The 15,643-nt window shown below is 43.6% G+C and overlaps 1 protein-coding gene across 1 annotated transcript in view; it reads left to right on the top strand.

Moving 5' to 3' along the window:
- Nucleotides 1-15,643, top strand: part of CNTNAP2 (contactin associated protein 2) — a 936,385-nt gene that overhangs the window by 470,757 nt on the left and 449,985 nt on the right. The window contains exon 4 of the mRNA XM_033166345.1: nt 3,695-3,842. Coding sequence (XP_033022236.1) covers nt 3,695-3,842 — 148 coding nt within the window. The remainder of the gene's footprint in view (nt 1-3,694; nt 3,843-15,643) is intronic.

The following is a 15,643-nucleotide window of genomic DNA, read 5'->3' as shown; positions in this document are numbered from 1 at the left end:
TGAGGCTGCCTTAAATAGCTGTGTGCAGTCTTTTTAAACCTATTTGTTCATTACAGTGGTACCTCGAGTTACATACGCTTCAGGTTACAGACTCCACTAACCCAGAAATAATGCTTCAGGTTAAGAACTTTGTTTCAGGATAAGAACAGAAATTGTGTTCTGGTGGCGCAGCAGCAGCGGGAGGCCCCATTAGCTAAAGTGGTACCTCAGGTTAAGAACAGTTTCAGGTTAAGAACGGACCTCCAGAACGAATTAAGTTCTTAACCCGAGGTACCACTTTAGTTAACTTGTCTTCCAAAGTATGTTTCACCCACAATTCACTTGCAGGCATTTCATGCCTGTTGCACCAGTAATGGGTGTGGACTTCGTTTTTTCACTCCCAATTTCTTGCCAAATTAATTGATTTAATCAATTCCTTAATTTTTCCTCACCTTCCAATTGGCACAATGTCTGGATCCGCTCGTGGCTGGATTACAGGTTTTGCTTCTGCAGAGCTGTGCTGGTGCCTAGCTCACTGGTGCCTCTGGCTCCCCCCCCCCCGTTCCTTTTGGTAGATCCACGGTGCCGTCCGTAAGTCTGCAGGACCCCAAGACACCCCAATGCTCCTCTTGGTTTTTTGGGGGGAGGTGCGTTGCCCTCGCGCTCTTCCCCGTCCGCTCTACAAAGCCAAATCTGACAGAGCTGTCAGATTGTTCGTCTGATCACCAACTTGCGGGAACCCAGAAGTGTAAATCAAGACAATAAAGCAAACCAAAAGCCCTTGACAGTAACCCTTTAGGAAGTGTTGAAAAGCAAGGAGGAATAATTGTACAAACCAATTCGCTGTCCCCTCAAAATACACATTTCTCCCACAATAGGCTTCCCTTACAGCATGTGATGGAAAGAATTGTTCTATGATGGCTGTCATTGTAGGTGCTGAGGAGGTATGCACTTGTTTAAATTATTAGAAAATCGTCTAGGTGAATGAATGTGCTGCTTTTGAAATTAAATTTAGAAAGATTTCTGTGTGAGTCAAAACAGGCTTGCTGACACTTTTAGCATGAAGATAACGATTTCTGAGCTGTGTAGGTCAACCAGGGTAATGCTGAAATGTCAAAGCTATATGAGAGATTGCGCTTTCCTTTCCATGACCACGACAGCTGCAAATCTTCTGTTGTTACGTTGCACATGTGAAGATACCACTTTAGGTGAGAAGGGTGCCTTTTGTGTTTAGCTACCTTCAGTAACATCTTAGGTTGGTAAGTTACTGTTTTGTCCTTTGTTTATTACCGGTAAATTACATATTAGTATGTAATTTACCGGTAATAAACAAAGAACACAGTGTTGATTATGGATGGTTATGTTTCAGGAAAATATACAGTAATCCAGACCCAACATTGAGAGGAGAGACTATCTAAAGTATTTTAAAAGTTCATGTTAATATTACAATTTAAATTTCACCTATATACTGAAGCAGTCCTTCATTCAGGCTATGGCTGCATGTTGTCTTGTAGAAAACATTGCAAAAACAGTGTGTTTCTGACTGCCAGCTGTTTTCCCCGAATCCATTATTTATCTGATTTTCATTATAGTAAGGAAAATAAATTGAAATACCCACTAAAAAGTGTACCAGAGTGTTGAAGAAGAATAGCTTATGGAATTGTACAACAGTACAATTGTTTTATAGCCATTGGCGCTGTGGTCTAAACCACTGAGCCTCTTGGGCTTGCCAATCAGAAGGTCGGCAGTTCAAATCTCCGCAAGGGGGTGAGCTCCCATTGCTCAGTCCCAGCTCCTGCCAACCTAGCAGTTTGAAAGCATGCCAAAAAGTGCAAGTAGATAAATAGGTACCACTCCGGCAGGAAGGTAAACGGCATTTCCGCGCACTACTCTGGTTTTGGTGTTCTGTTGCGCCAGAAGCGGCTTAGTCATGCTGGCCACCTGACCCAGAAAAACTGTCCGTGGACAAACGGCGGCTCCCTTGTCCTGTAAAGCAAGATGAGCACTGCAACCCCAGAGTCGTCTTCAACTGGACTTAACTGTCAGGGGTCCTTTACCTTTACCTTTTATGAAGAAAGATGCCATCCTGTGGATTACTAAAAAAAAATAGCAAAGCAGAATTAACAAGAAGGTATTGTTTGCTTGGAGCTCAGTGAAATGTATCATTGTGCCAAAAGGTGCATAAAATAAAAGGCTGCAGCGTTCTTAATTTTACTTCTGGGAGCATAAATGCATTGGAGAGTCGCTACAGGCTTCCCTGAGTGCCAGTGTGGTCCAGCATAATGCAGTCAGCTAACAGAATCATAATAGCACTGTCAGGAGGATGAATGAGATGGAAGAAATGTTTCCTTTGCTGAGTTTATGAGCTGATCTGCATATTCAGAACGAGTATGTGACATAGCTGCTGAAGCTGGACGGGAGTTTCTTAAAAGTGGGATATTGAAGGCCCCAATGCACATTATGCATTTAAAATTTCTTCTTTTTTTAAATGCACATTTTGAAGAAAGCTAGAGTAGACTAGACTTTTATTTGGCTATTTTTCTGAGTGTATGGAGGTTTCTTTTTTGCACCTCTTCCCCTCCCATTTTGAAAGAGGGTTGCACTATGTGATTCTACTGAACATATAACTTAAATATCCAGGCTTAAACATCTCAGTGGGTAATTATGAACTTTTTGAAACTTCCAGAATTGTGACAAACTGTTAGTTGAATCAATCTGTGTTGCAAACTAGTATGAAAATGCATTTGGAGCAGGAGGCATTCAATTCAGTTCACACTTAAAGGTGAGCATTCCTAATTCAGATTTTCCAAAACAATGTGAGAACTGGAGCACAGACATATTTTTGAAATTTACAGTTCTCTGAATTTTACAATGTTATTCTCCAGCCAAGTAATGTATATGAAAGTGTATAACTTGAACTACAGATACAATATTACCAAAAAAACCCCACCATTCAACACTGCATTGTATTTGTCTCCATCAGAACCTGCTTCTTAATCCAAATTCAGAAAAGGGGTGGGAGTGCCCATCTGTCAGTCACCTGTTGTCACAGATGATGTCAGGGGATTTGACATCATTTTAGCAAAGTGCTGCTAAAAGCAAGCCCCTCCCCCACTTCATTTCAGCAGCTGTTTCACAGCAATGAAATGGCTGAGGAAACAAAGGGGACCCCCTCCCACCAAGCAGGAGCGGCCTCCCTTTGCATCAGCTGATGCGGTGTGTGTTTGTGTGTGTGTGTGTGGACCTGTGTGGTCCTGTTCAGTTCCTGCTTTGTGCAATGCTCCCAATAACAAGCTGCTTGTCGGGCCCTTTGGAAACGGCCCCCGTGGACTTTGGCCAACCCCCTCCCCCCTTTTAGCCAAGCCCCTGTGTGACATGTGGGGTGGGGTGTTGTGTTGTGGGGTGGCTTGCCCCAGAAGCAGCCTTGCAGGCCAAATAAGGAAGCGTGGTGGGCCAAGATTTCCATGCTAGGAAAATGGCTGTGCTAGTCTAGAACTTCTTATCATTCTGGGATGTGCAGAATGCAATGCAACTTCTAGGTTCGTCCTTCCAGGTGGGATAGTGTGGCAGAAGCAGCACAGTGCGGCAGTGAACCAAGCAGGTTGCTTTCTGTGGGGATCAGGTTTCCCACTGGATTACTCAATCTTCTGAAAGTGGTCTATGGATTCTAAATAGCCCCAGTACTAAAAGGATTTTGTGTTGTTTCCCCCCCTAGGCATTTCCTGGAAATTTAAATTCTGACAGTGTGGTCCGGCATGATTTACAGCATCCAGTTATCGCCCGCTATGTACGGATACTTCCTCTGGACTGGAGTGGAGAGGGTCAGATTGGGCTGAGGATTGAAGTCTATGGTTGTCCTTACTGTAAGTTCTTTTAACTTCTGCTATGTTCTTTTATTTCTGCTTTCCTGAAGCTTTCTTGTGTAATGGTATCTAGCCTAGTATAATCCAAGCAAGTGTGATCTGGATGACTGTAGTTACATTGCATATGTAATATATGCAAACTATAGCATATCTAATAAGAGACCTGAGGTAGCATAGGGCCTCAGCTATGAGCTAAGAATTTCCTGAATCAAGTGTTGACTTCTTCTCCGATATAACAGTGGCCTTGGGGCCGAGGCAATATATGATATCTCAGCCTCAACCCTCCTTTTGCATTGTGGGGGAAATTGCACTGAACTACCTAACAGAGTTTAACTGGTCAATACGTAGGAGGTCCCCTTCGTCCACCAACAGAGGGACTTTAGATACAACACACCTTGTCATATTGTGGAAACCTGGACAAACTGAATGTGTGGCTATTCCTCCTGTTGCATCCGCATCCACAGGTCCCCATAGGGGTTGTGACACCTATGCTGTGCTGATCCTAGAAGTCCCACCATCCCACTGGCTGCATTATTTTCACATGCCAGCTAGCAGTGATGGTAAGAGTGGGCCACGTTTGCATCATGCTCTTCTTCCAAGGAGTGTACAGACATGTCTTACAACAGTGCAAGTGAAGTAGGTTATGCTGAGAGAGAGGCTCACCCAATGCTATGAACATGAGATGTGTACAGGCAAACCCATAATGCTAGCTGCTACATCATAATCTGGGGTAACAGTAGTGTGGGAATAACTCACATATGCTTCCCACCCAGAATCTGTAATATCTGCAAGTGGGCAGGGCTAATGAAATGCTCCCATCTCATGAATGGAGACATTGCTTGAACAGAAGGAAGGGTGGCATTTGCATGACAAGGAACCATACCACTGGGCCTTCCCTCCCCCCACATGGTTCTTTCATGCTCATCTTACTAGAACATTGTGGCATGATGTTATGGTGTGATAGGTCTCATGCTGCTGCCAGGAAGAATGGACACCAATGCAATGCTCCATCTGTCAAATGTTATTCACTTTTCTTAATAACTGCAAAGATAGGCTAGCCATACGTCAGTAAAATTCCTGACATGGCAACGCTATGGAAAAAGCAGCAGAAACAGCTCCAAAAGCTTAAAATCACCAGTTTTCTGAGAGGGTGAGTTTCTAAAAAAACAAAACAAAACAAAACAACACACCTCAACAACTTTGTGGGTTTCAGGAATTTTACTTTTTGAAATATGGCAACCCAATTCGAAGAGTACTAGGCGCCCCCCCCCCAAAGCCTGGATTATGGCAGAATGTAGTATTGTGTATTGGAGAGGAAACCTGCCATGGGGCAGGAGGTTGGTGGGAATTACTGAAGAGACATAGACCATCTGGGGGGGATATACTGGGACAGTTTTTCTTCACTCAAAAGACACAATCCAGCTGAAACCCTTTTAAATTAATGGAAAGTTAACGTTCCCTAACGTGTTGCCTATTTTGCAAACATAGTGTTGTTGACTATTTAAGGTTATCACTTTTAAAAGTGAACACTTTAAAATAATATATCACCACCTAGTCTCCCGACTGGGACGCAGGTGGCGCTGTGGTCTAAACCACTGAGCCTCTTGGGCTTGCCAATCAGAAGGTCGGCCATTCGAATCCCGGCAATGGGGTGAGCTCCCATTGCTCAGTCCCAGCTCCTGCCAACCTAGCAGTTTGAAAGCACATCAAAGTGCAAGTAGATAAACAGGTACCGCTCCAGCGGGAAGGTAAATGGCATTTCCGTGCGCTGCTCTGGTTTCACCAGAAGCAGCTTGGTCATGCTGGCCACATGACCCGGAAGCTGTATGCCGGCTCCCTCGGCCAGTAATGCGAGATGAATGCCGCAACCCCAGAGTCATTCGCGGCTGGACTTTACTGTCAGGAGTCCTTTACCTTTACCTTTAGTCTCCTGACTAGCCCCCCTAATTTGTTTGCTGTTAAACCAGTTGCATAATGAATCCTGAAAATGGGCTAAATAAAAAATACAGGAAGTGTGACTCCCTCTTCCAGTGATGTCAAACAGTTTTATTATGTTGGCACATAAGCAGAAAGCATAAACCCATTCTGGTAAAGTCAATTTTGCCTGTAGGTACTGAGGTTGCAGTTGCAAGGTGTTCGATCCTAGAAGGTGGAGGAGAAGTAATGGCACTTCAGTGTTAGGGACAGATCTGGTAAAGACCCAGAGACTCCATACAGGAAAATGGAAGAAAGGAGGAGTTAGTCAACTCTAGCCCATGATTAATTAGAACCACCTAGAGATTATTGCTCCAGGGCCTTCCCCACCTGCTTGGGGAATTTATTAGCAGGTGAAATGTTTCAACTGGAGCACTGTAAGAGTGTATATATATATATGAGATATATATATATATATATATATATATATATATATATATATATATATATATATATATATATATATATATATATATATATATATATCTGTATGGAAATGTGTATTTCAGCATTGATTGAAACACATTTTTCATGCATTTGGGTCCATTCTTTGAGCCAAGGACCATGTCACAACATCTGGAAAAGTGCAAAATCTGAAGGAATTACACCCCTGCTCTATATATTAGTCCGGAAGGTATGAAGCAGGTATACATTCACTTAAAAATGTGGACCAAACAGATTTCTCTTCCATCGTTTTCTGAAGGCACATAAAGTTGCTGCAAAAAAGGACTCTCTTTCTTTAGTTAATATAAATCATAGGTTTCCCTTCATGCTGTAGCAGGCTATTTTTCAAAGCAGGGATTCCTATATATTACAGCAAAACCCAGCTTTGTGTCATGACATTCTCTTTCCTGGCGTTCTTTTTACCATTTCAACTACTGTAAATAATACTCCTAGTTAGTCACCATGGAAAAGGAGAAGAGGTTTCTGAAAGTGTGGCCTTTAAAGCAAGTCTCTGGAAAATGAAGTCTCTCTGGTGTCCTTTCATCCAGCTGTGGCAAGTAGATGTGGAGAATCGTAGCCTAATTCATTCTGCATCGCCTTTTCAAGCTCTTTGCTTGAGTGAATGTCCATAAAGGCTTTGGTTGGCATTCTGCCACCTTCTCATTTCCTCAGCAGTGACCGATCAGTTTGTCCACAGTGACTTGGTCGCCTGGGAAATCAGGGATTGTTCTTTCTGAAAGGAAAAGTTCACCAAATTTAAGGTTCTGAGTTTTGTTTCTGTGTCACTGGTTTTAAGCCTAAGGGTCCACCTCTGTTTCACTGATGTCTAGAGTAAGATATGAATTGCCAACCATGGCAATTATGCTTCATTCATGTCATTCATGTCATTCTTTGCTATTTCATGACCATGTCAGCAGGGAGTGACAAGGGGGCAGTGGAAGGAATCTTGCATGATTCCTCCGTGTGGTCAGGCCCCCGTTATCAGTTAGCTTTCTTTTCTTTTGTTTATTACTTTGGTCCCATTTGTGCTATATGTTTTCAGCCATATCATACCAATTTAAACAGTCATGTCTTCCCCCCAAAGAATCCCGGGAGCTTCATTTTGTTAAGGGTGCTGAGAGATGTTAGGAGACACCTATAGATAGTGGTCTCCAAAGAACTCTCAGCACCTTTGGGCGAAGCCATGACAGCTGAAGTGGTATATAGTGCCTTAAAGGTATGGGGAAGCCCAAAGAGGCAGCTATGTTACTGTGTTGTGGCAGAAATAACAAACAGAATTGATTATGGGAAAGGGTTTTCATGGACGAAAGACCAGGCCGTGTGAAGTATTAGCCTAAATTGGCAGGATGCACCTGGATGTAGAAAAGAAGAAGAAGAAACTGAGGTGAGAATGAGAAGTATACTTTATGGAGAGTGGCATTTCTGTCTCTTTCTTAATTACTGATACTGGGATTCCCCATGCTTAAGAAGCTGAAACCCAGAAAATGATTTTGCTAATGATAAGCAGAGACACCTAGGTGTGTATCTTCAGCATTTGTTTCAGATTTCTTGCACCAGATCCTAAACATTTATGCAAATCTGCTACCTGGAGAGAATACACACATTAAATAAAATCTGTGTAATTTGTGAAGTTGCTCAAGTGTAACAGGGCATATTCAGCTTCCCAAGCACTTAGAAATAGAAATACCGTATATACCCGAGTATAAGCCGACCCGAATATAAACCGAGGCACCTAATTTTCCTACAAAAACCTGGGAAAGCTTATTGACTCAAGTATAAGCCGATTCACCTTTGCCGCTGTGGAGGAGGAGGAGGAACGAGCAGCCCGAAAGCAACCCTTTGGGCTGCTCCTTCCTCTTCCTCCTTTGCCAAGTTTGCATTTATGCGAGCAGTTCAGGAATGGAACAAGCTGCCTGGGGAGAGTAAAGAACCACTGTTCTTGTACACTTCTTAAGGAATGGTTGACGGGTGAGCGGGCAGCGGCGGCATGAGTGGAGAGAAAGGGCTACTTCCTCGCCGCCCCCACTGCCCGCCTCACTCAAGTATAAGCCGAGGGCAGCTTTTTCAGCATTAAAAAATGTGCTGAAAAACTAGGCTTATACTCAAGTATATAAGTACTTTATTGTCACTGTATCACATGTTTACATACTTCTCACTTACATACTTTGTAAACTCTGTCCTATAATATTTATCAAAAGAAAACAAAATTTTCGATGCTGTTTACTCATTTGTGGTATCTCATGGCAGAATGCCAGCTCATTAGTAAATAGTTTTTGTGTATCAGCTTCTTAAATATTTTAAGCTACTGTAGAACCACAACAAAAATAATTACAGTAATACAACTAATGCACTACAAAGAATTGTGTTCATTTGGAACTAGTGCCAACTTGCATAAACTTTTTCTATTTCTTTTCACAATTCTTGAATGCCTGTAGACTTACTGCTGGTTTTGTTTTGAGGTGACGTAAGATAATATGACCCAGTAGGCAGAGGCTTCCCCAGGAGTGACTCAGGGCTTCCACTAGGCTTGCAGCCTGACTGTGGCAGGCAGCCTCCACTGGCATCTTTTCATTGATGCTGCTCAAGGGACTGCCATGATTTTGCAGTAATGGCCAGCCCCCCCCCCAAAGGGCTTGCACAAATTTTAGCAATGGCACATTGGCTGTATTTGGATGATCATCTATTGGCTCTGGAGGCTGAGATATGAATTAGGTTTCTGGCCTCTCAGCTTTTGGAAGCTGACATATGAATTAGGTCCCTTCCCTCCTCCCTTCATGATTATCTCAGTGAAAAGCAAAAGTCTTCGCTTAACCAACCATTGTTTCCCATAGTCGTTCCCAGTTCTAAAACAAGGAGTTCTGATCGCTTGTCACTGCTAACAGCAGAGCATCTGTCACTTTCCTTGGACATGCATGGATATGTTGCTGGATTGATGTCAATGACCCTGGTAAGATGTATTTCCTGCAGTGACAATGTTTAGAACACCTACACAGTTGCTTTTATTTAGTAATTATCTATTCCAGAAACAATATATGTACCTCAGTAGGTTTTAAATATGATTACATTTCTGCACAGTTATCAGATGAGCTGAAAGATAGTTTGATTGTTTGAATAGAGGGACAGTATAACAATCCCTGGTGACTAGCCAGCTTTCCGGCAGTAAGCAGACTCCCGTCAGTTCAAGATACTTTATATTACAGAAACAAACATCCTGAGCAGAGCTTCACACTCCTCTCAGCAACAATAGATGCTCTAATCTGAATCCGAGTTCCGCTTCCAACAGGATCTACCTCAGAACATCGTATGTCTGCCCCCGCTTCCGCTCCTCTTTAAGGCATTTCCAACGCCACGTCCGAGGACTGAGAGTCTGAATCAGCTCTTCTCCACTGGCAGAGGATAGAGTCTCTCTCTTATCTGTTGGCAGCCTGGACTCTCCTTGGCCATCTTCCAACTCTCCCTGAGCTAGAAGTGTGAAGGGAGGGCTGCAGGGTTTCATTTTTGGAAACCAGCCCTTCTCCCTCATCAGAATCGCCAGCCTATGAACTGCTAGCTCTGAAGTTTAACCCTTCTGCCTCCTCAGGAAAGTCAGCCTCTTGTTCACTTTCCGAGGCTTAACCCTTCTGCTGGGACCTGGGCAGCCACATTCCTGACAGACAGGGGCATATCCATCAATAAATACTGCTGCACACCAGCCCAATCTCGGAGCGATGTGAGATTCCAGGGGTTCCTGGCAGTTGCCCAGGGTTTGTGTTCCCTTTTGGAAACGAGACAACAGCAGAGACTGTGATGTCTTTAGGATATATGGTTTATTTATGCATTTGTACAACCTGAGCCTACGAAGGAGAGTCTTGTTTCTCCCATAGTCACAGCCTAGGATTCGAGAAAAGATCAACCCTTTCTATTGTAATAAGCAAAAACCTGTCCTTATTCCCTTATGGGGTACACAAGACCCCTTGTAAAGTCCTCTGCAGGTTCTCCACCGGTAGGAGTAAAAAACAGAGGCCAACCAGAGAATAATTAGAAGCAAAGCAGCTAGTAAGCTTGATCTTTATTGTTCTGTTGCAACAGGGTACCTTCCTCACACACAGGTGAGCAGGGAAGGACCTCAAACAAAGGGCTGCCTGTCCTTAAAAATACATTAAAAAAACACCTCAGAGTCCACCCCCACCCCCCAGGAGCATCACCCATACATCACAGAAGGGGTGTAACCCAAGACCCCCCCCAATACCTCAGACCTACATCACAAATTGGGTAACCTGAGAATTCTCACACCTGTGCCATCTCTCCTTGACCCCTCCGAGACACACATTTCTGCAAAACAAAAGGCCGTCCTTTGTGAGGGAAATGGCTCATCATCTGGCACTCAGGCAGAGGGCTGCTCACCTCCTCCCTCCTCGCAGAGAAAACACTTGGTCAGCTGGGAGTCAAAAAAAATGGTGTCAGGCCTGCTGCTTCAGACATGTGGCCTTGTTTGCTTGGTACATTAATAAAAATTATTATATATAAATAAAAGACCTTAATATTCTTACAACACTATGCTTCTCTGGCTTTTCAGCTTGCTGCCTTGCTTCTCAGTCACCCAATTCCCTACTCTTAGCTCTGGCCTTATTCCTTCTCACTATGTATGAGTTGAGGGAGGGGAGGGGACCACCCATCTGCATCTCCTTTGGTCTCCGTACCACCCAGCAGGAGGTTAGCCTAGCTTGATTAGATTATAACACTTGCTAGATCCAGGGATTAGAAGTCTGGAACCCATCTTAATACCCCAAGCCTGGCTTACATTCTAACACATACTGAATCCAGGGATTAGAGAGGTCTGGCACCCACAAACTCATAACACTATCCCCCCCTTTTCCACAGAACAGAACATCTATCCCCAGATGTGTAAGCAGCAAAACTCAGATTACCTTTAGAAAAATCACAGGCAGAGAAAAATCACAGCAGAGGCATTAGAACACACATAATCAAAAACTGATAATAAAACACAATTAGACTTAACCCAACTCAGTACAGTAACCGCCTATTCCTATCAAGCAAGTGCACCAGATCTTCTTTCTCCTTGGTGCACGCTCCCAGTCTGTTCTGTATCCCAACAGTTTACCCAGCCCCCTCCCCCCGGCATGCCTAAAGTGACGAGTTTCTGACATATTTAAACCAGGATTATAAGCCTCAGTACCAGAGCTGCATTACCCAAATGCCTTGTTCATACTTTCCTTTGTGCCATTGCAGCACAGAGCCACTTTCAAGCACACACAAGACTTTCAGAGTAATTCCTAAACATCATTAAACAATTCCCGTCACCACAAACATGTAAAAAGCACAAATCAGTAGCATTTTAAAACCATTGCCAAAACTTGCAGGAAGGATCCCTTGAGTTGGGATCTATCTTGCACAGAACCACTTCCTTTGTTTCTCTTAATAGCCCACCAGGAAGCTAGCTGGGCTATTCCAGGAATTAGAAGGGGGTGCCATGCATTACAAGGGTCTCAGCATACAGCCTGCTCCCTGTTCATTTACTATCTCCTTCATTCTGCAATAAAAAAAGAAACAGAGAGAAAAACAATGCAAGAGAAACATTTACCTTAGAACAGAGGGCAGCTGTTCCTAGGGGTATCTGATAAAATGATTGTAAGCCCCCCAACCACACATGGCCAAATGTAGCTATCTACTTTGGCATGGTCTCTCTCTTAATTGGTGACCCTCCTGTGGTTTTAAATGCTACATGGCTGGAAGAATGGGGTAGGGGATTAGCATTGTTCTTTCCCCCCATCGTTTCTTTTTTTGAGGCCACAGGTCTACAAAGACTCTAGCACCATGCAGTTGTTCTGCCTCCATGCTCTGAAGGGAGCTGGACAACTGGGCAACACTCCTGGGCATTGTGGGGGATTAAAATGCAACTAGTCTTAGCAACTCAGTGCTGCTGGCAGCTTTACTCACAGTCTCTCTGCCTTGTACTGCCAGGAAGGCTCACGGGAGATCACCTGCAGAGAGGCTTGGGAAGGTGCCTGGAATAGGGCCATCTTCAAAGGCACCTTGAGGAGCCTCTCTGCAGGTGGTCTCCCGTTTGCCTTCCTGGCAGTAGAAGGCAGAGAGACCGTGAGCAAAGCCGCCAGCAGCACTGGGTTGCTAAGACTAGTGTGCATGTGCAGAAGAAGAGGTTCGCTTATTTGTTTTCCAGCGGTGGGAAAGTCAACCAGTTGCAAAGGATTTATTGAGCATGGTGACATTCGAAATCAGCTTCTGCTGGACACGTATAGCTTATTCCAAATTGTTGATGAGACACAATTTTAAATTCCTTACCATCCCACCATAGATAATTGTTCAGGGAAGGCAGCCACTTCTAAGTAAACTGACTCAGTGCTACCCTTTTATTGACTGCTGAGTTAAAAGAGCCAAGCGGAACCTTGGGAGTTGTATGTCTCCCACTGGTTCATTACTGCAATGTTTCTCTTGCTGACCTCGTCGTTCTTTGTTCTGTGCTGTGAGCTCTCTTCCATTAAAGCCTCTCCCATGACCTCTCATTTTCTGCCCCAGGTGAGCAGTTCTTCGATTCCATCGCTTCCTCTTTCAGCTTTCTAATTACTGCAGTGTCAAGTAGCATCCTGAGTTGCAGATTGTCAGCTGAGTTGAAGGGACTCAACGTCCCCTTTGCACAATAGGGAAATTAATGCAAAGCCTTTGGGGAGTAGAGCCAAGGCCTTTCTTTGACACCGTGGGCTTAATTCCTTGTGGTGACAGAAGGCTTTTGATGTGAGGCACCTGAACTGTCTTGCTTTGATCTGAAAACATTCCACACAATTTACTCCCTTTTGAAAGCAAGACCCAGTGTATTACTTCAGTGAAATGTTATCATAGCCTTTAAACTGACGCATACAATTCATTGGTTGGGTGAATCAGATCTTAATCAGAACTAAGATGCTATTGTACAGCTATGTGTTTTTGTTTCAGATTGTTTTGTGGGGTGGGGTGGGGGGGTTCATATCATAACACCAGATATGAACTAGCTAATGCAAGAGAGCAATTTCATATGTACTCCTTATGCCTCTGAGCAGCAATCTTAAATGTCATCAATTAGAGTTTCTCAATTGCAGGAAGATGCTGCAATTATGAAAAGAAAGATTTTGAAAAGGATAATGCTTTCAAAAACATTCAGATGTTTTGTGGTTATGTAGCTTCCGTTTTTCAGATATTAGAAGTCTGGCACTTAATTGTAATTTTAAGACATTATCTTGATGGTGATTTTTACAGCATTGTCCTAAACTTCTAATTCATTCCCTTGGATTATATTTATTGGAAATTTGGATTTATCAGCCTTCCGCAATCAAAACACACATCAATGGTGGAATTATCCCACCTAATCATAGCTCAAGAGAGCTGGAAGGGATCTCCGAAGCCATCTAGTTCACCCCCCCCATCTGTAATGCAGGATCCTTGGTGATTGGCTGCCCAGCTTCTGCTTAAATGCTTCCAGCAAATGTGAGCTCACCACCTCCTGAGAGGTCAAACATCTTGACCATTATGAGGTTTAGTGAAATTCTTTCTCCCTGCAAGTTCTGCAGAGCAACAGCAAAGTCAACTAAGCAAAGAAGAAGAAAGAAGACCAGAACTCCCACCCCCCACTCTATAAACACAGAGGGACAGGAGAGAGGCCTCAACCTCAAGATCTGAAAGCACATGCAGCTTGGTATGGAGGAGGCCCTGGCGTTCAGGTCCCAAGTCATGTAAGAACCAGGGTCCTGAATGGGATCCAAATCAGACAGGCTGCCAAGGGAGTTTTGGCCTTTTTTTTTTGAAGATTAGGATAATATACCTGGCTGGTCATGCATGTCAAAATTCTGGTAGCCATATTCCATAGCGACTGAATCCCCTGCGGCACCTTTGAGGATAGGGCCATGCATAACTCCTTGTGGTGATCCAAGTGGGAGGCTCCCGGGGAGGGATTATCATTGCCTCACTAGCTCTGCCCAGAAATGGCTGCAGCTCTGAAGCATCTGAAACTGGTGAACGGCTCTCTATGCCATTCAGGCTGCGTGGGTTTCAGCTGACTTAAGAGTCCCTCCTGCTGCATACCTGCTCTTTCAAGGGGATTGCAACCCTGTTCAATATATAGTATAACCAGGCACATTGATAGCTGTTTTGGAATTCTAAATAGAACCTTGATTTTATTGTTTTTAATACCTGTCTGCTTTTAACAGCATAGAAATAAGGTCACTTCTTATTTCCATCAGTGAAATAAGTCTCTTTGACACTGAATATGCTGTAGATATTCTAAGTGAATTTAAGTGATTGATCTTCTGTCATAATGCAGACATTAAATATGGTCTGTGAATAAACCTAACTCACGGTTTTATCACATTTTGCTGCTGAAGTTTATCAGCTTCAGTCAGCACATATTCCAGGTTATCTTGCCCTAGAGAAAGCCTAACTGCTTTTTCATGTATATTGCATTTTATTTATGTTAGTGTATAAGCAGGCTACTATTTTTGTTACACTAATTGCTAAAACCATTTCAGAATTTATCTCAGAATCCTTCTTTTAGATAGAAATGCCAGGAACATCCATAAGGATTTGTGTCCCAAATAGCTTTGCAAAGACTGTATTGTCAACAGACAGTAGACCTACACACACACACACACACACACACACACACATACAGAGAGGGAGGGAGAGATGGCAGAATTGTTTGATGTATTAGCATAATCTCAGAAGCCAATTAAATATGATGTGAATTCATGATATAGGCAACAATTATTTGGATTGGGGGGTAAGATCCCCGGATGGGGGTACATAAACACATTCAGAGCCCCAATTACACAGCACATCATGCAGGCAATGAAGGCCTGTGGCTCACTGCATGTAGAAATGCACATAGAGAAGTGGAAGGGCTGAGAGTGGAAATGGCACTCAGAGTCGTAGTGTGGGTGGGGCTGGGGGGGGCATCGCCCTGAGGCATTTTTTTCAGGAGGTGCAACCGGGTGTCCCCATGACAGGCTCCCTCATGGATGCCAGAGCCACAGGGAGGGAAGCCATGCTGGGTCCTGGCCTTTGGGGCTGGGGCTGCCTCCTTGACCTCATGGCCAGTGAAGGGACACCCATGCGCACCCTGCCCCTTGACTGGCCACAAGGGTGCTTGTGTCTGTGTGCATCCAAGAATAGACAGGGACGGTTCACATATTCGAAATATACTCTGTGAGGCAGCTCTTTCAACACATGATAGGCAGCAATTATTTGGATCCAAATAAAGGTGGATAGAACTTTTTGATGGGAAATTTTTCAATTAAGCTGGGTGTGTGAAAGCCCTTCAGAGTGGAAATAATATTAGTGCAGAATTATCTTTATAGAAAGAAGTTTGTTTGAAAAGCTGCTGGTTATAGAAATAAGAA

This window comes from Lacerta agilis, chromosome 12, assembly GCF_009819535.1.
Source record: "Lacerta agilis isolate rLacAgi1 chromosome 12, rLacAgi1.pri, whole genome shotgun sequence".
Taxonomy (NCBI): Eukaryota; Metazoa; Chordata; class Lepidosauria; order Squamata; family Lacertidae; genus Lacerta; species Lacerta agilis.
Note: the sequence above shows the minus strand (reverse complement) of the source record. Positions and strands in the feature narration are given on the sequence as shown.